This window comes from Oncorhynchus mykiss, chromosome 18 (genome assembly GCF_013265735.2).
Source record: "Oncorhynchus mykiss isolate Arlee chromosome 18, USDA_OmykA_1.1, whole genome shotgun sequence".
NCBI classification, from domain to species: Eukaryota; Metazoa; Chordata; class Actinopteri; order Salmoniformes; family Salmonidae; genus Oncorhynchus; species Oncorhynchus mykiss.
Window position 1 is genome coordinate 22,700,204 of NC_048582.1, and position 25,874 is coordinate 22,726,077.

Here is a 25,874-nt window from a genome sequence, read left to right on the forward strand (position 1 = left end):
AGTGCCTTTGATATGATGGCACGCACATGCGCAGTACAGCGTGAGATGACCGTTAGACCCGATTACGTATTTCTGCGCATGAATTTAGCCAACATCACCATGACTTCGCCTACAAGCGTTTTCGGGGATTTCTGTTGGAGAAGCAGTTTCTGCATATCTTCATACTGTATTGTCTTTGGTAATAGTATATTATAAAAAGGTCAGGTGTAATAACCGCACAAACAAAACACATGCAGTTGGTTTGGACAAAGACAGTGGATGCTGATTGATTACTTGCTGCTTTGAATAGGACGATTATTTCAGACTTTTAGTACCGAAAGTCAGTTTACAGTTTCTTCAAGTCTATAATTTAGTTAAACATTTTTTGGTAAATGATGATTGTGACTGACAAAATGCACATTGGAATTATTGGAATCCTACTGGGCATGTACTTGAAGGTAAGAATGCACACGCGTGTTTGAAAAAGCTGGGCATGTTTGGCAAAGGTACATACATATACACTCCGTGTAAGAAACATTAGGAACACCTTCATAATACTGAGTTGCAGCACCTTTTGCCCTCAGAACAGCCTCAGTTCGTCTGGACATGGACTATAAGGTGTCAAAAGCGTTCCTTAGGGATGCTGGCCCATGTTGAATCCAATGCTTCCCACAATTGTGTCAAGTTAGCTGGATGTCTGTTGGACCACTCTTAATACACACGGGAAACTGTTGAGCGTGGAAAAACCCAGCAGTGTTGCAGTTCTTGACACACTCCAACTACTACCATACCCTGTTCAAAGGCACTTAAATATTTTGTCTTGCCCATTCACATTTGAATTGACACATATCACAATCCATGTCTCAAGGCTTCACAATCATTCTTTAACCTGTCTCCTCACCTTTATCTATACTGAGTTGAAGTGGATTTATCAGGTGACATCATTAATAGATCATAGCTTATACCTGGGCAGTCTACTATGTCAAGGAAAGGGAATCTAGGTTGAAGGTTTAGATTTCGAGAAAATTAGAAACTAAGGAATACTTATTTTTATGTTTTGTGCACTCAGTGCCTTCAGAAAGTATTCACATTTAACCTTTTCCAAATTGTGTTGTTACAAAGTGGCATCATTTAAAACATGTTTTTGTCAAATCTACACAATACTTTAATATAAAAGCAGGGTGAAAAAACTAAAATATTTTTATTTTTATATATTAGGAAGGTGTTCCTAGTGTTTGGTATACTCAGTGTATATTATTTTCACATTTAGTGGAGACTACAGCAGTGAGTCTTATCTGGGTATGTCTCTCTAAGAGTTTTCCACAGCAGGATTGTGAAACATTTGCACATTATTCTTTTCGGGATTCTTCAAACTCTGTCAAATAGGTTGTTGATCATTCCTAGACAACCATTTTCAGATCTTGCCATAAGTTTTAAAGCAGATTTAAATCAAAAACTGTTACTCGGCAACTCAGGAACACTCCAGTGTAGATGTGACCTTATGTTTTCTGTCATTGTCCTGCTGAAAGGCGAATTAATCTCCCAGTGTCTGGTGGAAAGCAGACATAACCATGTTTTCTTCTAGGATTTTGCCTGTGCCCATTCCAATGATTACAAGCATACCCATAACATGATGCAGCCACCACTATGCTTGAAAATATGGAGTGGTACTCTCCACGTGTTGTGTTGAATTCCCCAAAACATAACACTTTGTATTCAGGACAAAAAGTACATTGTTTGCTAAATTTTTTGCAGTATTACTTTAGTGCCTTGTTGCAAACAGGATGCATGTTTTGGAATATTTTTGTTCTGTACAAGCTTCCCTTTTTTCACTCTGTCAATTAAGTTAGTATTGTGGAGTAACTACAATGTTGATCCATCCTCAGTTTTCTCCTATCACAGCCATCAAACTCTGTAACTGTTTTAAAGTCATCATTGGTCTCATGGTGAAATCCCTGAGTGGTTTCCTTCCTCTCCAGCAACTGAGTTAGGAAGGACGCCTGTATATTTGTAGTCACTGGGTGTATTGATACGCCATCCAAAGTGTAATTAATAACTTCGCCATGCTCAAAAGGATATTCAATATCTGCTTTTTAACATTTTTACCCATCTACCAATAGGTGCCCTTCTTTGCGAGGCATTGGAAAACCTCCATGGTCTTTGTGGTTGAATCTGTTTGAAATTGACTGCTCGACTAGGGGACCGATAATTGTATGTGTGGGGTACAGAGATGAGGTAGTCATAAAAAAATAAACATGCAACTTATTATGCGGCTTGTTAACAGATGTTTACTCCTGAACTCATTTAGGCTAGCCATAACAAAGGGGTTGAATACTTATTGACTCAAGACATTTCAGCTTTTTATTCATTTGTAAACGTAAATTCCTCTTAATTCCAGTGACCAAAAAAACTAAATTGAATCCATTCTAAATACAGTCTAACAACAAAATGTGGAAAAAAGTCAAGGGTTGTGAATACCTTCTGAAGGCACTGTAGGCTATGGGGAGATGACACGTGCACACGTTCTTTTTCTTTTCAACTGTGAAAGGTTCAAGCAGACTGTGAGCCGTACATCATTCTTATTAGAGAGGAGGAGCGGTGCCTTCATGAGTTGCGACTGCATAATGTGTCCAAAACTCCCCAACCAGGTGAGATGAGACCGTTTGTAATTCTTCCCCCTTAGAAATTCATACCCAGCATGGTTTGTCATGTTTTCCTACGCTAAACAAATATAGGTTAACATGTTCCTTCTCTATTCCATAATAGTCAATGTTCTTAGAATTTGTTTATTTAATGGCATTATATGATATGCATACCACATAAGAGTAAAATCATTTCCAGTCCCACAGGTATCAAAATCTGAAACAGCACCACACATCAGCACATCACTGGGAACCAGGCCAGTTTGACTGTGGACTAGGTTTCCCTCTAGTGGCAGTATAGAGTAGGTTACATCTCAACATTCATAATTATCGTTGTAGTTACTTCCCCACTGTGAGTTCAACATTACTGTCATGTTGGTGAGAACAGTTAATCAGATTATCAGAGCTGTTTGTCTTGCTCCTCTTGTTATTACTGGACTATGGGCGGCAGGTAGCCTAAGAGCATTGGGCCAGTAACCTGAAAAGTTTCATGGTTCGAATCCCCGAGCCGACTAGGTGAAAAATCTGTTGATCTGCCCTTGAGCAAGGCACTTAACCCCAATTGCTCTTGTAAATCACTCTGGATAACAGAGTTTAAATTACTAAAATGTAAATTATTCACAACGACCAAACAACGATTGCCGTTGTACTGTTTGCCTTATAATTATAACACAAATATTTACACACTTTGATTATAATTTGAGAGATACAAGAAAACAGTACATGATTTGTTTTTCTTATTCAGACTGCAAGGGTATGTGGGACCACTTGAATTGCTGGTCTCCTGCTTTTGTAGGGGAAACTGCATCACAGAACTGTCCCAATTTCTTCAAATCAGAAGGTGAGAAACCCCCATCCCATTCCTGGCTGTTACGATGTGTGTGGTAGACCCCTACCCCACCCCTGGCTGTTACGATGTGTGTGTTATACCCCCCCCCCCCCCCCCCCCAACCCCTGGCTGTTATTTGTTAGACCCCCACCCTACCCCTGTCTGTTATGTGTTAGACCCCCACCCCACCCCTGTCTGTTATGTGTTAGACCCCCACCCCACCCCTGTCTGTTATGTGTTAGACCCCCATCCCACCCCTGTCTGTTATGTGTTAGACCCCCACCCCACCTCTGTCTGTTATGATGTGTTAGACCCCACCCCACCCCTGTCTGTTACGATGTGTTAGACGCCCACCCCACCCCTGTCTGTTATGATGTGTTAGACCCCTCACCCCACCCCTGGCTGTTATGATGTGTTAGACCCCCACCCCTGTCTGTTATGATGTGTTAGACCCCGACCCCACCCCTGGCTGTTATGATGTGTTAGACCCCCACCCCACCCCTGGCTGTTATGTGTTAGACCCCCACCCCAGCCCTGGCTGTTATGATGTGTTTAGACCCCCACCCCTGTCTGTTATGATGTGTTAGAACCCCACCCCACCCCTGGCTGTTATGATGTGTTAGACCCCCACCCCACCCCCTGGCTGTTATGATGTGTTAGACCCCCACCCCACCCCTGGCTGTTATGATGTGTTAGACCCCCACCCCACCCCCTGGCTGTTATGATGTGTTAGACCCCCACCCCACCCCTGTCTGTTATGATGTGTTAGACCCCCACCCCACCCCTGTCTGTTATGATGTGCTAGACCCCCACCCCAGGCTGTTATGAGTGTGTTAGTTAATGATCCACCACCAAGATAATTTGTTTCCATTCAATACAAAAATGTTTGTCTTTCTACCATAAACTGTCGATTGATGCTCATACAGGCGATCGACTAAAAGGACAGAGGAGTGGTATAGAGTTCATAAAAGGTCTGCTTGTGGAAACAGCGGCATCGTGAAGTGATTTATGACAACCTTACATAACACAAATGACGCCTGCAATAACAATTGCCTGCACTAAAATACCTGAGATACTGAAACTGCATAATACCTGAGATACTGAAACTGCATAATACCTGAGATACTGAAACTGCATAATACCTGAGATACTGAAACTATGTAGGTCTTAGAAAATCTTAGGTCTGTTCTATGGTCAAGGTTTTTTACTCTGATGCTGACTATTTTCACGGCCATAATTTATTTATTTGAACAGTACAGCAAGTAAGTATTGATGAGGCTGTATGATTTTCCAGGTAAAGTGGATCGAAACTGCACAGACACGGGCTGGACGGACCCATTCCCTCCTTACGAGCATGCATGTTTCAACGAAACCTTCCACTTACTTGGAGAGGTGGGTACATGTGTACTTTTCGTATGTGCTACATTACTGGTTGTGTCTTTGATTCAGGACAATTACTTCAAAACAAGGGAAAGCCATATCAGTGTTGAGCATTGATGTAAAAATACATGGACAATTTATGTAAAATAATTCTTACCCCGGGCCTCTTTTTCCTCCCAGTCACATGACTCCCACATGTACTTCCCCTATGTGAAGACCATGTACACTGCAGGCTACGCTCTCTCTCTAATCTCTCTCACCATCGCCATCACCATCCTCTGTCTCTTTAGGTGAGAAACAGAGAATCAAGTCCAAGAACTGTTATGATAAAAAATATGCTAATCCATTTGAGTACTCAATAAAATACACTGTAATCAACATGCGTGTCTTAATATTGGGTCTCAGTGGGGGATTAAACATATTACAAAAACATGTTGGTCGAGGAGGACATTTCAAACTGCTTTTACACTTTTCCTGTTGTCTAGGAAACTGCACTGCACCAGAAACTACATCCACATCCAACTCTTCGTTTCCTTCATCCTGCGTGCTACCTTCATCTTCATCAAAGACTCTGTGCTCTTCACCGATGAAGACTTCTACCACTGTGACGACTACCCAGTACGTATCTACTGTACTTTGTAGTGACTGTCAATGCATGTGAGAATGGATGAACACATTGATAGAGAAATGTGTAATTTAGTGTGTGAATAGCTGTGTTTTGATAAAAGTTGTTCATCTTTCAACATGATATGGACATACTAAAATACCCCTCCTATATACACACAAAAGTATGTGGACAACCCTTCAAATGAGTGGATTTGGCTATTTCAGCCACACCCGATGTGTACAGGTGTATAAAATCGAGCACACAGCCATGCAATCTCCATAGACAAACATTAGCGGTAGAATGGCCTTACTGACGAGGTCTGTGACTTTCAACGAGGCACCGTCATAGGATGCCACCTTTCCAACAAGTCAGTTCGTCAAATTTCTGCCCTGCTAGAGCTGCCCCGGTCAACTGTAAAAATTGTCTGTTGAGTTCCAAACTGCCTCGGGAAGCAGCGTCAGCACAACAACTGTTTGTCGGGAGCTTCATGAAATGGGTTTCAATGGCAGAGCAGGCGACTGCTCGGCCATTGACATTGACATGCGCAATGCCAAGCGTCAACCGGAGTGGTGTAAAGACCCCCGCCATTAGGCTCTGGAGCAGTGGAAACGTGTTCTCTGGAATGATAAATCACACTTCACCATCTGGCAGTCCGACGGATGAATCTGGGTTTGGCGGATGCCAGGAGAACGCTACCAACCCCAAAGCATAGTGCAAACTGTAACATTTGATAGAGGAGGAATAATGGTATGGGGCTGTTTTTCATGGTTCGGGCTACGCCCATTAGTTCCAATGAAGGGAATTTTAACACTACAGCATACAATGAATGACATTATAGACGATTCTGTACTTCCAACTTTGTGGCAACAGTTTGGGGAAGGCCCTTTCCTGTTTCAGCTTGACAATGCCCCCATGCACAAGCGAGAGCCATACAGAAATGGTTTGTCGAGATCGGTGTGGAAGAACTTGACTGCCCTGCACAGATCTCTGACCTCAACCCCATCGAACACCTTTGGGATAAATTGGAACGCTGACTGCGAGCCTGGCCTAATCGCCCAACCTCACTAATGCTCTTGTGGCTGAATGGAAGCAAGTCCCCGTAGCAGTGTTCCAATATTTAGTGGAAAGCCTTCCCAGAAGAGTGGAGGATGTTATAACAGCAATGGGGGGTGGGGCGCAACTCCATATTAATGCCCATGATTTTGGAATGAGATGTTTGACTAGCAGGTGTCCACATATTTTTGTTAATGTAGTGTATATGTCTTTTCTCATCATATCCTGTAGGCGGTGTGTAAGTTAGTGGTGATGTTCTCCAACTACTGCATCATGGCTAACTACAGCTGGCTGCTGGTGGAGGGACACTACCTCCACACCCTGGTCAGCCTCTCCTTCTTCTCCAAGAAGAAACACCTTTGGTGGTACATCATCCTGGGCTGGGGTACGGACACCTGTCCACTCTACATTACAACAACACTACTGATACCATGTCATTGTCATCTGGCAATGTCATGTCATTATGATCAGTTAAGAGACAGACTTGATAGTGAACTACTAACTGAAATGAGAGGGATTGGATTTAACTAAACCATTTTTGTTTTCTTTTCCTACATAGGTTTGCCAATGATTGTCATTGTATCCTGGGGTTTGGCAAAATACTTCTATGAGGATGAAGGGTAAGATACAGATTAATGGGATGTCATAGACTATTTTAAACAGATGACAATTGCATCATCATAGTTCACATACATGCATATGTTTCCCTTTCTCGTCAAGCTGCTGGGAGACAAGGGTACACGACTGGGTTTGGTGGATTCTCAGATTACCAGTCCTACTCTTCATAATCGTAAGTGCATGAATCGCTGTTGATAACTAATGATTAGGCCAATGCCTTGTTCAAGATTGTTCAAGACGGAATACCAGGGCGCGTTCTCAGAGCATGCGCAGGCCAGCTGGCAAGTGTCTTCACAGACATTTCCATCCTCTCCTTGTCCCAGATTATAATCCTAACATGTTTCAAACTGACCACCATTGTACCTGTTCCCAGGAACTCCAAGGTAAACTGCCTAAATGACTATCCCCTTGTAGCACATCACATCTGTAATTATGAAGTGCGTTGGAAGGCTGGTCATGTCACACATCAACACCATCATCCCAAACAACCTGGAACCACTCCAATTAGCATACTGCCCCAACAGATCCACAGATTATGCTCTCAATTGCATTTCACACTGCCCTTTCCCACCTGGACAAGAGAGGAAATAACTAAGTGAGATTGCTGTTCATAAACTACAGCTCGGCGTTCAACACCATATTCCCCTCCAAGCTCAGGACCCTTGGACTGAATCTCTGCAACTGGATCGTGGACTTCCTGACAGGCCGGCCTCAGATGGTGAGGGTAGGCAACAACACTTCCACCATGCTGACCTTCAACACGGGGGCCCTACAGGGGTGTGTGCTTAGTCCCCTTCTGTACTCCCTGTTCACCCACAACACCATCAAGTTTGCTGACGACAACAGTGGTAGGCCTGATCACCGATGGTGATGAGACAGCCTACAAGGAGGAGGTAAGAGACTTAGCAGTGTGGTGCCAGGACAACAGCCTCTCCCACAATGTCAGTAAGACCAAGGAGCTGAGTGTGGACTGCAGGAGAGAGGGGAGAGCATATCCCAATCCACAATGACGGAGCTGGAGTGGAGCAGGTTGAGTGTTTCAAGTTCCTTGGCGTCCACATCATTAAGAATTTAACATGGTGTAAACACACATCCACACAGTCGTGAAGAGGGCACAACAATGTCTCTTACGCCTTGGGCTGAAAAGGTCTGGTATGGGCCCTCGGATCGTCAAAAAGTTCTGGGCTCAACCCCCTTCAGCGCCTGCACCCGGGGGCGCCCTGTGCAGCCCACGGCAAGATGCCGCCCTGGGCATCTGCCCATGTCGTCCGTACCTAAATCCGCTACTGATTTGTATTAGTCTATAAATAAATCTATTTGCCAAAATTCGTCATCTCTCCCATGTCTTATTCGACTAGTGTTTTTGAAAGTGTAAGGATAATTCAGCCATAGTTGTTCTGAAATGTTTATTGCTTGCCAACATTTTATTCCCTCTGTTTAATATAACACACATACATTCATTATTCATTTCGGTTGCCTATCCTGACGTGAAGTTTGTTCTATAGAAAGTATTTGACTCTTATGTGTGCCACAGAAAGTATTTGTCTCTAGCCACAAAATTAAGGAAATTAGGGGGAGATTTGTCACAACACCGGCCCCAGGATCTCCATATCAGGCAGTGTCATGGGAAGGCCCGAAAAATTCCTAAAGACTCTCACCAAAGTTCACTGTTCACTCTACTACAGTCCAGCAAGTGGTACTGGAGCATCATCTCTCCGACAGGCTCCGAGACAGCTTCTACCCCAAGCCATAAGACTGCTAAATAGCCATAGATAGTTAATTAAATGGTTACCCGGACTATGTGCATTGACCCTATCTTGCACTGACTCATTCAGTTTCTTTCTTTTTTACTATTTTCTGTATTGTAGAATAATAGTGAAGACATCAAAACTATGAAAACACATGTACTAACCTTTTTTTTTTTTTTTTTTTACAAATCAAAATATATTTGAGATTCTTTAAAGTAGCTACCATTTGCCTTCATGACAGCTTTGCACACTTTTGGCATTCTCTCAACCAGCTTCACCTGGAATGCTTTTCCAACAGTCTAGAAGGAGTTCCCACATATGCTGAGCACTTGTTGGCTGCTTTTTCTTTACTCTGTCGTCCAACTCATCCCAAACCATCTCAATTGGGTTGAGGTTGGGTGATTGTGGAGGCCAGGTCATCTGATGCAGCACTCCATCACTCTCCTTGGTCAAATAGCCCTTACACAGCTTGGAGGTGTGTTGGGTTATTGTCCCGTTGAAAAACAAATGACAGTCCCACTAAGCGCATACCAGATGAGAGGCATATCGCTGCAGAATGCTGTGGTAGCCATGCTGGTTAAGTGTGACTTGAATTCTAAATAAATCACTGACAGTGTCACCAGCAAAGCACCATCACACCACCTCATCCATGCTTCACGGTGGGATCCACCCATGCAGAGATAATCTGTTCACCTACTCTGCGTCTCACAAAGACACAGCAGTTGGAAACAAAAACCTCAAATTTGGACTCATCAGACCAAAGGACAGATTTCCACCGGTCTGATGTCCATTCCTCGTGTTTCTTGACCCAAGCAAGTTTCTTCTTATTGGTGTCCTTTAGTAATGGTTTCTTTGCAGCAATTCAACCATGAATGCCTGATTCATGCAGTCTCCTCTGAACAGTTGATGTTGACATGTGTCTGTTACTTTAACTCTGTGAAGCATTTATTTGGGCTGCAATCTGAGGTGAAGCTAACTCTAACAAACGTATCCTCTGCAGCAGAGGTAACTCTGGGTCTTCCTTTCCAGTGGTGGTCCTCATGAGAGCCAGTTTCATCATAGAGCTTGATGGTTTTCGTGACTGCACTTGAAGAAACTTTCAAAGTTTTAGAAATTTTCCAATTGACTGACCTTAAAGATGTAATTTCTCTTTTCTTATTTGAGTTGTTCTTGCCATAATATGAACTTGGTCTTTTACCAAATAGGGCTATCTTCTGTATACCACCCATAACTTGTCACAACACAACTGATTGGCTCAAACGCATTAAGAAGTAAAGAAATTCCACAAATGAACTTTCAACAAGGCACACCTGTTAATTGAAACGCATTCCAGGTGACTACCTCATGAAGCTGGTTGAGAGAATGCCAAGAGTGTGCAAAGCTGTAATCAAGACAAAGGGTGGCTACTTCGAAGAACCTCAAACATAAAATAGATTTTGATTTGTTTAACACCATTTTGTTTTCTACAGGACTCTTTCTACAGGACTATGTGTTGATGTCTTCACTATTATTCTACAATGTAGAAAATAGTAAAAATAAAGAAAAACCCTTTAAAGAGTAGGTGTCCAAACTTTTGATTGGTACTTTATACACACACCAAGTGTACAAAATATTAGGAACACTTTCCTAATATTGAGTTGAACCCCCCCCCCCTTTTTTTGCCCTCAGAACAGCCTCAATTCATCGGGGCATGGACTACAAGGTGTCAAAAGCATTCCACAGGGATGCTGGCCCACGTTGACTCCAATGCTTCCCACTGTTGTGTCAAGTTGGCTGTCCTTTGAGTGGTGGAGCGTTCTTGATACACAAAGGAAACTGTTGAGCATGAAAAACCCTACAGCTTGCATTTCTTGACACATTCAAACCGGTGCACCTGGCACCTACTACCACTCCCCATTCAAAGGCACCTACATCTTTTGTCTTGCCTATTCGCCCTCTGAATGGCACACATACTCAATCCATTGTCTCCTCCCCGTCATCTACACTGATTGGAGTGGATTTAACAAGTGACATGAATAGGGGATCATAGCTTTCACCTGGTCGGTCTGTCATGGAAAGAGCAGGAGTTCTTAATGTTTTGTACACAAGAAAACACCCTCATATGCTGCTACTCTGTGCATTATTAGACTTTTATTATTATGTATCCTGATGCCTAATCACTTTACCCTGCCTTCATGTACATTTCTACCTCAAATACTGTGCCTCATACCCCTGCACATTGATCTGGTACTCCCTGTTGCAGTGCATTCGGAAATTATTCAGACACCTTGACCCTTTCCACATTACATCCTTATTCTAAAATAGATTAAATACATTTTTCTCATCAATCTACACACAATGAGGTCGAAGGAATTGTCCGTAGAGCTCAGAGACAGGGTTGTGTCGAGGCACAGATCTGGGGAAAGGTACAAACAAGTTTCTGCGGCATTGAAGGTCCCCAAGAACCCAATGGCCTCCATCAGTCTGAAATGGAAGAAGTTTAGAACCGCCAAGACTTTCTAGAGCTGGCAACCGAGCCAAACTGAGCAATCGGAGGAGAAGGGACTTAGGTAGGTGACCAAAAACCCGACGGTCACTCAGAGCTCCAGAGTTCCTCTGTGGAGATGGGAGAATCTTTCAGAAGGACAACCATCTCTGCAGCACTCCACCAATCAGGCCTCTATGGTAGAGTGGCTAGACGGAAGCCACTCTTTAAGTAAAAAGCGCATGACAGCCGGCTTGGAGTTTGCCGAAAGGCACCTAAAGACCCTCAGACCATGGGAAACAAGATTGAACTCTTTGGCCTGAATGCCAAGTGTCACGTCTGGAGGAAACCTGGTTTCATTCCTACGGTGAAGCATGGTGGCAGCATCATGCTGTGGGGATGTTTTCAGCGTCAGCGACTGGGAGACTAGTCAGGATCGAGGGAAAGATGAATGAAGCAAAGTACAGAGAGATCCTTGATGAAAACCTGCTCCAGAGCACTCATTACTTCAGACATTGGCGAAGGTTCACCTTCCAACAGGACAACAACCTTAATTACACAGCCAAGACAACGCAGGAATATCTGCAGAGAAGAATGGGAGAAACTCCCCAAATATACTGTAGGTGTGCCAAGCTTGTAGCGTCATACCCTAGAAGACTGTAATCACTGCCAAAGGTGCTTCAACAAAGTATTGAGTAAAGGGTCCGAATACTTATGTAAATGTGATCAGTTAATTTTTTTTATACATTTGTAAACATTTTTAAAACCTGTTTTTGCTTTGTCATTATAGGGTGTAGATTGATGAGGGGGGGGAAATCTATTTCATAAATTTTAGTAAGGCTGTATCATTAAAAAAAAGTCAAGGGTTCTGAATACTTTCCAAATGCACTGTAGTTCATTCTTGTATTTATTTTTTACTGCATTGTTGGAAGAGGCTCATAAGCAAGCATTTTCACCGTTAGTCTCCACCCATTGTATGTGACATACAATTAGTTTTTTTTTACATAACTGATAATGTAAATATTAGTTTTACTCCGTACGGTATTCATTTGTTGCCATTTCATTGCAGATTAATTTGGTATTTTTTCTGAGTATCATAAGAATTCTGGTGGGGAAACTGCGGATGCCAGACATGCATGGAAATGAATTCAGCCAATACAAGTGAGTTGTCAACAGGACCATACTGTACTAACGCCAAAGGATTTCAAAGATGTTTATTCTGTAGGCTAAAATAATAAATAACTTAATTGCTTACGAGTGTTATAGTACCTGTGCCAACTTTCTGTAAGCGTTGCCCAGTCAAACCTGAAAGACCAGCACAACGGCAAACTAATGGAATCTCTCAAAACGTGTACAGTATTGATTCGTGTCTTTTGTGTATTGTAGAATTGAATATTTTCCTTGGATATTTTCAGGAGACTTACCAAATCGACTTTTCTTTTGGTGACCCTCTTTGGTTTGTACTACATCCTCTTTGCCTTCTTACCCATCAAAGTCAGTGGTTTAACTTACAAAATATGGACCTTTGTTGAGCTGGCTCTTGCATCAACACAGGTAATTTTGACTTTTCATTTATTTATTTTTTTACTTTGATGGAATACTATTTGATGTCTAAATTCCCCTTTCTTCCTTTCCAGGGCTTTGGAGTTGCTGTTCTTTACTGTTTTCTAAATGGGGAGGTAGGTTTTTGTCCCATTTCTCAAAATTATTATGCAAGTTGAAATAAGTGGTGTAAATGTGCTATTGCTAATATTATGCAGCAGCCCTGATTAACTAGTGTCGATGATACACTATCTCCATCCCCTCCAAACCTCCACACACAGGTACAGTACGAGGTACAGAGGAGATGGCGCAGGTGGAGGCTGAAGCAGCATCTACACAGGGAGCCCAGACAGCATGGTTCCATGAGCCAAAGCGTCTCTCCCCTTACCCAGGTCTCCTTGCTTCCCTGTTCCGGACCGGCCAGCCTGGCATGACCTTTGACCCCCCCCAACCCACCAAATCACTGGTGATCTCCTAGACATACCGGTTAAAAACGCTTACACAGATGACTCTCTCAAGACATCAAATTAACTTAAGTTCTGGAACTTTCTTGAACTTGAGGAATGGTCCACAGAATCACTTGGCCACTGGCATGGGAAACAGCACTGTACTGTGATGTTGTGCCATTCCCTCAAGCAACATTTCTAGGACTATGGACAGTGGACTTGGCCTGAAGATCTAAGACATTTGGGTTCAGTGGAAATCCTAAGAAATGGGAACATGTTCAAAAAGCGGAAGTAGGACTCAGATCTTCAACATCAACATGTGAAAGAGAAATCCTGGAAAGAGGTCTGGTTATGACCAGCCTTTTGTCCAGAGAATTTATCAACATGATTGAAAATTCTCACTTTTTATTATACTTTGAAGACAGATCTTTTAAGAAACATAATTTACTGTTCCTTTGCACCAATGTACTGTATAAAATAAAATACATTTTCTGAAATAAATACCAAGATCAAGGGCTGCACTTTTTCAACAGGATAACAACAAATTGCTGGTGAGTGGTCTAAAACTGTGATCTTGATGGTCTCAACACTTTACCCATGTCAATGTCAGATTTGATCCCTCGTCTTCTTGTTCATTGTAACTTATTATAAATTGGGTGGTTCGAGTCCTGAATGCTGATTGACTGACAGACATGGTATATCAGACCTTATACCACGGGAATGTCAAAACATTTCTTTTTACTGTTCTAATTACATTGGTAACCAGTTTATAATAGCAATACGGGACCTCTGGGATTTGTGGTATATGGCCACTATACCACGGCTATCGGCTTTTCTGAGGCACAACGCAAAGTGGAGGCCATATACCACACCCCCTCGGGCCTTATTGCTTAATTATAAAATGGTTCTTCTACAAAAAATGTGCACTAATGTCCTTAAGATAACCTCTACATTGGGTACTTTGCTTTCATTTCTTCCACAAAGGCAATATATTCTTTTATGGCATCTTCTTTGGACTTTCCTATTGGATTGAAAACAGAAACAGGACATATTGAAGATTTGTTACACATTCAAAACAGAGAGAGTGGAAAAGCAGAATAATACATTGTCCAAAATACTTACCTTCCTGTGCTTTCCAACCATCCCATTTAGATTTTCCTTGGAAGTCAAATATTCCCGGACGCTCTGTGGACACAACGGATACATCTTAAAGTTACTCTTACAACAAAAAAATATTGCTTTAACTGGCAGGTATTGGCAGTCTGAAAGCCCATCGGACAAGTCGGGAATCTTTTTTGGTTACCTGAAGATTATGATCCCTTGATTGTTAATGTAAAAAAATAAGCTGCACTGAATAGAAATGTAAAAAGCAACAATTTCTATGAATTTACTGACTTACAGTTCATGTAAGAAAATCATTAAATTGAAAATAAATTCATTAGGCCCTAATCTATGGATTTCACATGACTGGGAATACAGATATGCATCTGTTGGTTACAGATACCTTTTAAAAAAAAATGTTTAAGTAGGGAGGTGGATCAGAAAACCAGTCAGTATCTGGTGTGACCACCATTTGCCTCATGCAGCCCAACACATCGTCCCATAGAGTTGATCAGGCAGTTAATTGTGGAATGTTGTCCGACTTGCCTTCAATGGCTGTGCGAAGTTGCTGTATTATGGCGGGAACTGGAACACGCTGTCGTACTCGTCCATCCAGAGGATCCCAAACATGCTCAACGGGTGACGTGTCTGGTGAGTATGCAGGACATGGAAGAACTGGGACATTTTCAGCTTCCAGGAATTGTATGCAGATCCTTGCGACATAGGGCCTGTGCATTATTATGATGAAACATGAGGTGGTGACAGCGGACAAACGGCACGACAATGGGGCTCAGGATATCGTCACGGTATATCTGCATTCAAATTGCCATCGATAAAATACAATTGTGTTCGTTGTCCGTAGCTTATGCCTGCCCATATCATAACCCCACCGCTACAATGGGGCACTCTATTCACAATGTTGACATCAGCAAATCGCTTTCCCACATGCTGTCTGCCATCTGCCCAGTACAGTTGAAACCGGGATTCATACATGAAGAGCACACTTCTCCAGTCTCCCTCGAAGATGAGCATTTGCCTACTGAAGTCGGTTACGACATCAAACTACAGTCGGGTCAAGACCCTGGTGAGGATGACTGGCACACAGATGAGCTTCCCTGAGATGGTTTCTAACAGTTTGTGCAGAATTATTTGGTTGTGCAAACCCAGTTTCATCAGCTGTCCGGGTGGCTTGTCTCAGACCATCCTGCTTGTGAAGAAGCAAGATGTGGAGGTCCTGGGCTGGCGTGATTACACGCGGTATGCAGTTGTTAGGCCAGTTGGACGTACTGACAAATTCTCTAAAATGACGTTGGAGACGGCTTATGATAGAGAAATGAAGAACCAATTCTCTGGCAACAACTCTGGTGTACATTCCCGCAGTCATCATGCCAATTGCACATTCAGTAAAGACTTGAGGGACAAAACGGCACATTTTAGAGTGGTCTTCTGTCCCCAGCACAAGGTGAACCTATGTAATGATCATGCTGTTTAATCAGATTCTTGATCTGCCACACCTGTCAGGTGGATGTATTATCTTGGCAAAGGAGAAATGCTCACTAACAGGGATGTAAACAAATTTGTGCCCAACATTTGGGAGAAATACGCTTTTTTTGCATATGGAACATTTCCGGGATCTTTTAATTCAGCTCATAAAACCAACACTTTACATGTTGCATATATTTTTTTTCTTCAGTATATTTACATGCAGAAGTGCCATATATTGCTAACCTTCCACATACACGGGAGGAATCTGAAAAATAAGGTTGTTATCAGTAAATACATTCTCGGAGCAGGCTCAACTTGCCCGACTGCCATACAATGTCCGTCTTTCACAAAGATCAGTTTCAGGCTTACTGGAATCCTTTGCAATTTGGTTGTTTTCACTTCTTAAATCACCTGCCCAATGGGGCAACCTCACCATCCTCAACTGGTGCAACTGTTCAGGTCACTTGCCGCAGGAAATAGGGCAACACTTCATGTCAATCCCTGAATGGTTTACTCACAGTCAGAAAAGGCAGCTAAACAATTGATAAGTCAATACATTTCGTAACTCTTGAGAAATGCACATCCGAGACAAAATGATAAGCCTTGTAATAAGACACTATATAAAAGCACTGCTGCAGGTAGGACATCCCAGAAATATTCTGTAATTGTCAATTAGGGGCAGTTTAAGGGAGAGTTAATGAAACCAACCATGGAAGTACTATATGTTGTAGCAAACTTCGGGGGTAGCCCCAACCGAGATTTGAACCTGTGAATGTCAAGCCAACACATTAACCGTTAAGCCAAGAGCGTACAGTTAAGGTGTTGGCTTGACAGTCGCTGGATCCGGGTTCGAGTCCTGGTCGGGGCTACTCCCCGAATTCACTTCAATATACTTTCATGTCTGGTTTCAATGACTCTCCCCTTTAACTGCCCTTAAATTTACTTTTTTTTTTGCTACAACTTCCGAGTCCGTTGGAGAGGAGTACAAATAGTATTCCCTGCCAAATAATAGACTTTGTGCGATTAAGATTCACAGAGCTACGCCTCCTCTGGCTTAAGCGATCACCACGCCAACCAGACATAGATTGATTAAGTGGGAGACAGCTTGTGTCAATTGCAGAACATTTCCTTCCCACAGCAGCACTAGTGGACAATGCTGGAAATATCAGTAAAAGCATAGTGCCTCAAAGTGCTCCAAAACTCCTGGCCATACTTATAAGACGTTGTAAGTACAGTATATTCGGAAAGTATTCAGACCCCTTGACATTTTGTTACATTACAGACATATTCATACGTGGATTCAATTGTTGCTTCTCCTCAATCTACACACAGTACCCCATAATGACAAAGCAAAATCAGGTTTAGAAATTCTTTCAAATGTATATATATATAAAAAAAAAATTAAATATGACATTTACATAAGTACTCAGACCCTTTACTCAGTACTTTGTTGAAGCACCTTTGGCAGTGATGACAGCTTCAAATCTTCTTTGGGTATGACGCTACAAGATAGCACACCTGTACTTGGGGAGTTTCTGCCATTCTTCTCTGCAGATCCTCTCAAGCTCTGTCAGGTTGGAAGGGGAGCATTGCTGCACAGCTATTTTCAGGTCTCTCCAGAGATGTTAGGTTCAAGTCCGGGCTTGGATGGGCCACTCAAGGACATTCAGACACCTTTCCGAAACGACTCCTGCGTTGTCTTGGCTGTGTGCTTAGAGTCTTTGTCCTGTTGGAAGGTGAACCTTCACCCCAGTCTGAGGTCCTGAGCACTCTGGTGAAAGGATCTCTCTGTACTTTGCTCCATTTATCTTTCCCTCGATCGTGACTAGTCTCCCAGTCCTTAACGCTGAAAAACATCCCCACAATATAATGCTGCCACCACCATACTTCACCGTAGAAATGCTGCCAGGTTTCCTCCAGATGTGACGCTTGGAATTCAGGCCAAGGAGTTCAATCTTGGTTTCATCATAACAGAGAATCTTGTTTCTAACGGTCAGAGTCCTTTAGGTGCCTTTTGGCAAACTCCAATTGGGATGTCATGTGCCTTTTACTGAGAAGTGGCTTCTGTCTGGCCACTCTACCATAAAGGCCTGATTGGTGGAGTACTGCAGAGATGGTTGTCCTTCTCCAATCTCCACAGAGGAACTCTGGAGCTCATCCAGAGTGACCATCGAGTTCTTGGTCACCTCCCTGACTAAGGCCCTTCTCCCCCGATTTCTCAGTTTGGCCGGGCGGTCGAACTCTTGGAAGATTTCTGGTGGTTCCAAACTCCTTCCATTTAAGAATGATATAGGCAACTGTGTTCTGGACCTTCAATGCTGCATAGTTTTTTTGGTACCCTTCTCCAGACCTGGCCTTCGTCACCATCCTGTCTCGGAGCGCTACGGACAATTCCTTCAACCTCATGCCTTGGTTTTTGCTCTGACATGCAAGGTCAGCAGTGGGACATTATATAGACAGGTGTGTGCCTTTCAAAATCATGTCCAATCAATTGAATTTACCACAGGTGGACCCCAATCCGGTTGTAGAAAAATCTCAAGGATGATCAATGGAAATAGGATACACCGGAGCTCAATTTCAAGTCTCATGGCAATCAAATGTATTTATAAAGTCCTTTTTTCATCAGCAGATGTCACAAAGTGCTATACAGAAACCCAGCCTAAAACCCCAAACAGCAAGTAATGCAGAAGCACGGTGGCAAGGAAAAACTAGGAAGAAACCTAGGCTCTGAGGGGGGGCCAGTCCTCTTCTGGCTGTGCCGGGTGGAGATTATAAGAGTACACGGCCATTTAAGGCAAGATGTTCATAGATGACCAGCAGGGTCAAATAATAATCACATTGCTTGTAGGTCAGTACCTCATGAGTAAATGTCAGTTGGCTTTTCATTGTCGAGCATTCAGAGGTTGAGACAGCAGGTGCGGTAGAGCGAGTAAGTCGAAAACAGCAGTTCCGGGACAAGGTAGCACGTCCGGTGAACAGGTCAGAGTTCCATAGCCGCAGGCAGAACAGTTGAAACTTGAGCAGCAGCACGACCAGGTGGACTGGGGACAGCCAGGAGTCCTCAGGCCAGGTAGTCCTGAGGTATGATCCTAGGGCTCAGGTCCTCCGGGAAGGGAGAGAGGGTGAGAGAGAGATTTAGAGGGAGCATATTTAAATTCACACAGGACACCAGATAAGACAGGAGAATTACACCAGATATAACAGACTGACCCTAGCCCCCCGGCACAGACTATTCCAGCATAGATAATGGAGACAGGGGTGGGTCGGTGGACACTGGACCCCCGCCCGGCGATACCCCCGGACAGGGTCAACCAGGCAGGGTATAACCCCACTCTCTTTGCTAAAGCAGAGCCCCCACACCACTAGAGGGATATCAACAGACCACCAACTTACTACCCTGAGACAAGGCTGAGTATAGCCCACGAAGATCTCCTCCACCGCACAAGCCCGAGGGGGTGCAAAACCAGACCAGAAGATCACATCTGTGACTCAACCCACTCAAGTGACGCACCCCTCTTAGGGACAGCAATAGGGTCAGAGGCAGAGAATCCCAGTGGAGAAGTGGGAGCCGGCCAGGCAGAGACAGCAAGGGCAGTTTGTCGATCCAATTCCTTGCCGTTCACCTTCGCACCCCTGAGTCAGACTACACTCAATCATAGGACCTACTGAAGAGATGAGTCTTCAGTAAGGACTTAAAGGTCTAGACCAAGAACGCCTATCTCACATGGATAGGCAGATCATTCCATAAAAATGGAGCTCTATAGGAGAAAGCCCTGCCTCCAGCTGTTTGCTTAGAAATTCTAGGGACAATAAGGAGACCTGTGTCTTGTGACCGTAGCGTACGTATGCATGTATGGCAAAACCAAATCGGAGAGATAGGTAGGAGCAAGCCCATGTAATGCTTTGTAGGTTAGCAGTAAAACCTTGAAATCAGCCCTAGCCTTAACAGGAAGCCAATGTAGAGAGGCTAACACTGGAGTAATAGGATCACATTTTTTGTTTCTAATCAGGATTCTAGCAGCCGTGTTTAGCACTAACTGAAGTTTATTTAGTGCTTTATCCAGGTAGCCGGAGAGTAGAGTAGAGTAGAGTATTGCAGAAGTCTGATCTAGAAGTGACAAAAGCATGGATTAGCTTTTCTGCATCAGTTTGACAAAAAGTTTGATTTTTGCAATGTTACGAAGATAGAAAAAAAGCTGTCCTTGATATGTTCGTCAAAAGAGAGATCCAAAGTAATGCCGAGGTCCTTCACAGTTTTATTTGTGACGACTGTACAACCTTCAAGAATAATTGTCAGATCCAACAGCAGATCTGTTTCTTGGGATCTAGAACTAAATATTTTAAAGTAAAAAATATTCCGCCCTCCACTTCCTTATGTCTGAAACAGGCTTCCAGGGTAGGTCATTTTGGGGATCCACCATGTTTCATCAAAATGGACAGCTGTGTGTCGTCCGCATAGCAGTGAAAGTTGGCATTGTGTTTCTGAAAGACATAACCAAGAGGTAGAATATATAGTGAAAACAATAGTGATCCTAAAATTTTACCTTGAGGAACCCTGAAACTTACAATTGATTTGTCAGAGGACAAACCATCCACAGAGACAAAACGATATCTATCCGACAGATAATATCCAAACCAGGCAAGAACTTGTCCGTGTAGACCAATTAGAGTTTATAATCTCTCCAAAAGAATGTGGTGATCAATGGTGTCAAAAGCAGCACTAAAGTCTTGGAGCACGAGAACAGATGCAGAGCTTTGGTCTGATGCCATTAAAAAAGGTAATTTACCACCTTCACGAGTGCAGTCTCAGTGCTATGATGGGGTCTAAAACCAGACTGAAGCAATTCGTATTTCATCATTTTTTCTTCAGGAAGGCAGTGAGTTGCAGAGCAACAGCTTTTTCCCAAACCATTTTTTTTAGGGGAATGGGAGATTCAATATAGGCAGATCGTGACTTACATTTTCTGGGTCAAGGTTAGGCATTTAAGAAAAGCTTGATTTCCATCACTTTTAGTGAGTGTGGTACATCCAGATAATGGGGAGCCATTAATTATGTTCAACATAGGAGGGCCAAGCACAGGAAGTAGCTCTTTCAGTAGTTTAGTTGGAATAGGGTCCTGTAGGCAGCTGGAAGGTTTGGAGGCCATGACTATTGTCTCCATTGATCCTAGGTCCTGGCAGTTCTGTGCAGACTCAGGACAACTGAGCTTTGGAGGAATACGCAGACTCAAAGTGGAGTCCGTCATTTGCTTTCTAATGATCATGATCTTTTCATCGAAGAAGTTCATGAATTTATCACTGCTGAAGTGAAAGCTATCCTCTCTTGTTGAATGTTGCTTTTTAGTTAGCTTTGCAACAGTATCACATTTTTTGGGGGGGATTGTTCTTATTCTCCTCAATTACGTTGGGAAAATAGGATGATCGAGCAGCAGTGAGGGCTATTTGATATTGCATGGTATGGTCTTTCAAAGCTAGTTGGAAGACTTCCAGTTTGGTGGAGCGCCATCTCCATTCCAATTGTACAAAACTAGATCCAGACTGTGGCAATAAGTAGGTCCGGAGACATGTTGGACAAAACCCACTGAGTCAATGATGGCTCCGAAAGCCTTTTGGACTGGGTCTGTGGACTTTTCCAAGTGAATATTAAAGTCACCACAAATTTGAATATTATCTGCCATGACTACAAGGTCCGATAGGAATTCAGGGACCTCAGTGAGGAATGCTGTATACGGCCCGGGAGGCCTGTAAACAGTAGCTATAAAAAGTGATTGAGTAGGCTGCATAGATTTCATGACTAGAAGCTCAAAAGATGAAAACGGCGTCATTTTTGTTGTTATTATAAATTGAAATTTGCTCATAAATGTTAGCAATGCTTCCACCTTTGCGGGATGCGCGGGGGATATGGTCACTTGTGTAACCAGGAGAGGCCTCATTTAACACAGTAAATTAATCAGGCTTGAGCCATGTTTCAGGCCAATGACATCAAGATCATGATCAGTTCATTGACTGACTGCCTTGGAAGTAGGGATCTAAAATGAAGTTGCCCTATTTTGAGATGTGAGATCTCACAATCTCTTTCGATAATGACAGGAATGGAGGTGGTCTTTATTCCAGTGAGATTGCTAAGGCAAACACCACCATGTTTTGTTTTGCTCAACCTAGGTCGAGGCACAGTCTTAATGGTGATAGCTGAGCTTACTATACTGACTGTGCTAGAGGCAGACTCCACTAAGCTGGCTGCCTGCACCCAACTCATTGTGGAGCTAGAGGAGTTAGAGCCCTCTCTAAATTGAAGAATAAGATGAGAGCACCCCTCCAGCTAGGATGGAGTCCGTCATTCCTCAGCAGGCCAGGCTTGGTCCTGTTTGTGGGCGAGTTATCTACAAATTCTATCTTTTGGGAGGGGCAGAAAACAGTTGTCAAACAGCGATTGAGTAGTGAGAGATTTCTGTAGAGCTCATCACTCCCGCTAAATGGGAGGGGGCCAGAGACAATTACTCGATGCCGACACATCTTTCTAGCTGATTTACAAGCTATGTTGCTCTTGGTGACCTGTGACTGTTTCATCCAAACATCATTGGCCCCGACGTGGATAACAAAATCCCTATAAGCTCTACACTCGCCAGTTTTAGCCTTAGCCAGCACCATCTTCACATTAGCCTTTATTTCGGTAGCCCTGCCCCCTGGTAAACAGTGTATGATCGCTAGATGATTATTTTTGTCTAATATTGCAGGTAATGTGGTTGGCAAATGACTAGGGTTTTCAATTTGTCAGCTAATGGTGGGAGGCATCGGCGGCTCAGACCCCGTAATGGGTGGAGAAACGTGAGAAGGCTCGGCCTCAGACTCTTTGCTTAATGGGGACAAGCGGTTGAAAGTTTGAGCGACACCGGTTGAGCATGCCGACAGCATTTCTTTCCAGAAGCCTTGAGAAAATTGTCTGGATGCGGGGACTATGCAGGGGATTTATACTACTATCTGTAGTTAACTGGAGGCACAGATGCTGTTCAATCTTTCCTACACTTAAATTGCCCTTGACTAACGATTGCATGTGAAGCTGTGCTTGCAAGACTGCTATCCTGACCATAAGGCGATAGTTCTCCTGTATATTAGGAGTACAGAGACTGCAATTAGATGGCAATGTTAATTGAACTACTTTGCTTTTTCGGCTGGTGGAGGTCCTGTAGAACCATGTCCAGATAAAGCGTCCGTCCGGGGTGAAAAAGTTGAGCGAGGATAAAAACAAAGAAATTGGTAAATGTACTAAAAGTAAAAACCGAACATTTTGGCAGATAGCAAAGTAGCAACAAACAGCACGGAGACAAGTCCGGAAGATGAGGGCGGAACGATTGATTCTGGTTTGTCCCCACAGAGGATGAAAGGGTCTGAATACTTATGTAAATAACATATTTAAAAATAAAAATAAATACATTTGCAACAATTAAAAAAAAAAAAACTTTTCACTTTGTCGTCATTATGGGGTTGTGTGTGTAGATTGATTTTTTAAAAATGATTTCACCTTTATTTAACCAGGTAGACTAGTTGAGAACAAGTTCTAATTTGGAACTGCGACCTGGCCAAGATAAAGCAAAGCAGTTCGACACATACAACACAGTGTAACACATTAAATAAACAAACATACAATCAATAATACAGTAGAAAAACCTATATACAGCATGTGCAAATGAGGCAGGATAAGAGAGGTAAGGCAATAAATAGGTCATGGTGGCAAAGTAATTACAATATAGCAATTAAACACTGGAATGGTAGGATGTGCAGAAGATGAATGTGCAAGTTGAGATACTGGGGTGCAAAGGAGCAAGATAAATAAATAAATAAATACAGTATGGAGATGAGGTAGATTGGAAGGGCTATTTACATGTACAGGTGCTGTGAGCTGCTCAGACAGCTAGTGCTTAAAGGGAGGTAAGAGTCTCCAGCTTCAGAGATTTTTGCAGTTCGTTCCAGTCATTGGCAGCAGAGAACTGGAAGGAGAGGTGGCCAATGGAAGAATTGGCTTTGGGGGTGACCAGTGATATATACCTGCTGGAGCGCGTGCTACGGGTGGGTGCTGCTATGGTGACCAGTGAGCTGAGATAAGGCGGGGCTTTACCTAGCAAAGACTTATAGATGACCTGGAGCCAGTGGGTTTGGCGACGAGTATGAAGCAAGGGCCAGCCAACGAGAGCATACAGGTCGTAGGTGGGTAGTATATGGGGCTTTGGTGACAAAACAGATGGCACTGTGATAGACTGCATTCATTTTGTTGAGTATTGTTGGAGGCTATTTTGTAAATGACATCGCCGAAGTCACTCTTCAACCAGACACCTAGGATTTTGTAGTTGTCCACATATTCTTAGTCAGAACCGTCCAGAGTAGTGATGCTGGACGGGCGGGCAGGTGCGGGCAGCGATCGGTTGAAGAGCATGCATTTAGTTTTACTTGCATTTAAGAGCACTTGGAGGCCACGGAAGGAGAGTTGTATGGCATTGGAGCTCATCTGGAGGTTAGTTAACAAAGTGTCCAACGAAGGGCCAGAGGTACACAGAATGGTGTCGTCTACGTAGAGGTGGATCAGAGACTCACCAGCAGCAAGAGTGACATCATTGATGTATACAGAGAGGAGAGTCGGCCCGGAAATTGAACCCTGTGGCACCCCCATTGAGACTGCCAGAGGTCCGGACAACAGGCCCTCCGATTTGACAAACTGAACTCTTATCGGAGAAGTAGTTGGTGAACCAAGCGAGGCAATCATTTGAGACGCCAAGGCTGTTGAGTCTGCCAATAAGAATGTTGTGATTGACAGAGTCGAAAGCCTTAGCCAGGTCGATGAATACGGGAAATGTTTTATTTGATCCATTTTAGAATAAGGCTAATGTAACAAAATGTGGAAAAAGTCAAGGGGTCTGAATACTTTCCGAATGCACTATATGCAATTATATATTGATGCTTAAAGTGGTACAAGAAAGATTAGGCAATAATCAGGGATTTGGCTTTGAGGTGCAGCCTGTAGAACAGGTTGAACAGAATGACTCACCCGTGTTGACGTTGCCAAGTGTTGCCTGCTTGTACAAACCATATACTACTGCTAGTTCAGCGTAGCTAGGTTGTACCGTCAGCCTCCTCACCTCATCGGCAGCCTTTTCAAATTCAGCCTTGAGAAAAATAAAACATGTTTTGTATTGCCATCTTTGTGGGGACCAAAGAATTGATTCTCATCCAAAATCCTATTTTCTCTAAATCTAACCATAGCCCTAAAACCAAGCCCTATACCTAACATAGCATTTTTGTTTATTGTGGGGACCGACAAAATGTCCCCACTTGTTCAAATTTTCCTTGTACAATCCTTGTGAGGACTTCTGGTACCCAGAAGGATAGTTCCAAAATATATACAAAAATCTATATATACAGACAGTATGTATAAATAACTTAGCTTATGCCAAAGAAAATACTTGTACACCACATTGTGCCATGTGTTAAAATTATTCGTAACAGATTGAAAATGGGATGAATACCTTAACACACAAAAAACATCTCACTATGACAAAGTCAATCCTGTAGCACCCAGTGAAAATGTATATCTACACTAAGCTACATGCAGTAGCTTCATAACAGATAAACTGCAACAAAAAAAACTTTTTAAATGAAATGCACAGTAGATTCAGGTATTAACACCTGGAAGGTATCAGTAACAATTTGACTTGACTTTGGGTTAGATACTGCACAAATAAAATATAACTACGTTTCTGCTTACCATAGACATGTTGTTCCCCAGAAAAAGACCCAGCTCCTCCTTGCATGTGGAAATGCTCACTTCCGCGATTCTGTCTTACCTTTCACCTTTGAGGAGGTGGTGACATATCAAATTCCATTGGAAATGCGGAAGAAATGGGGAGGTGACAAATGCAATAGCCTATAGCTACCACAAGAGGCCAGCATGTGTCCACAGTCGATCTCCAGGTCAGTAAGGATAGTGAGTG

At 43.0% G+C, this 25,874-nt stretch overlaps 2 protein-coding genes across 2 annotated transcripts; one reads left to right on the plus strand and one right to left on the minus strand.

Moving 5' to 3' along the window:
• Nucleotides 1–138: 138 nt before the first annotated feature.
• Nucleotides 139–13,331, plus strand: LOC110495829 (secretin receptor). Its single transcript, XM_036952273.1, has 13 exons — nucleotides 139–437; nucleotides 2,528–2,627; nucleotides 3,367–3,462; nucleotides 4,745–4,842; nucleotides 5,011–5,120; nucleotides 5,316–5,448; nucleotides 6,722–6,875; nucleotides 7,050–7,110; nucleotides 7,211–7,280; nucleotides 12,390–12,481; nucleotides 12,736–12,874; nucleotides 12,958–12,999; nucleotides 13,144–13,331. Exons 1-13 carry the CDS (start codon nucleotides 372–374, stop codon nucleotides 13,294–13,296), a joined length of 1,314 nt encoding a protein of 437 aa, XP_036808168.1. The 5' UTR covers nucleotides 139–371; the 3' UTR covers nucleotides 13,297–13,331.
• Nucleotides 13,332–13,696: 365 nt separating this feature from the next.
• On the minus strand, nucleotides 13,697–25,760 carry LOC110495830 (acyl-CoA-binding protein). The gene is made up of 4 exons (XM_021571295.2): nucleotides 25,649–25,760; nucleotides 24,932–25,049; nucleotides 14,431–14,493; nucleotides 13,697–14,329 (listed from the first exon to the last, which is right to left on the minus strand). The coding sequence occupies exons 1-4, from the start codon at nucleotides 25,655–25,657 to the stop codon at nucleotides 14,256–14,258; spliced, it is 264 nt and encodes an 87-aa protein (XP_021426970.1). The 5' UTR covers nucleotides 25,658–25,760; the 3' UTR covers nucleotides 13,697–14,255.
• Nucleotides 25,761–25,874: the final 114 nt, after the last annotated feature.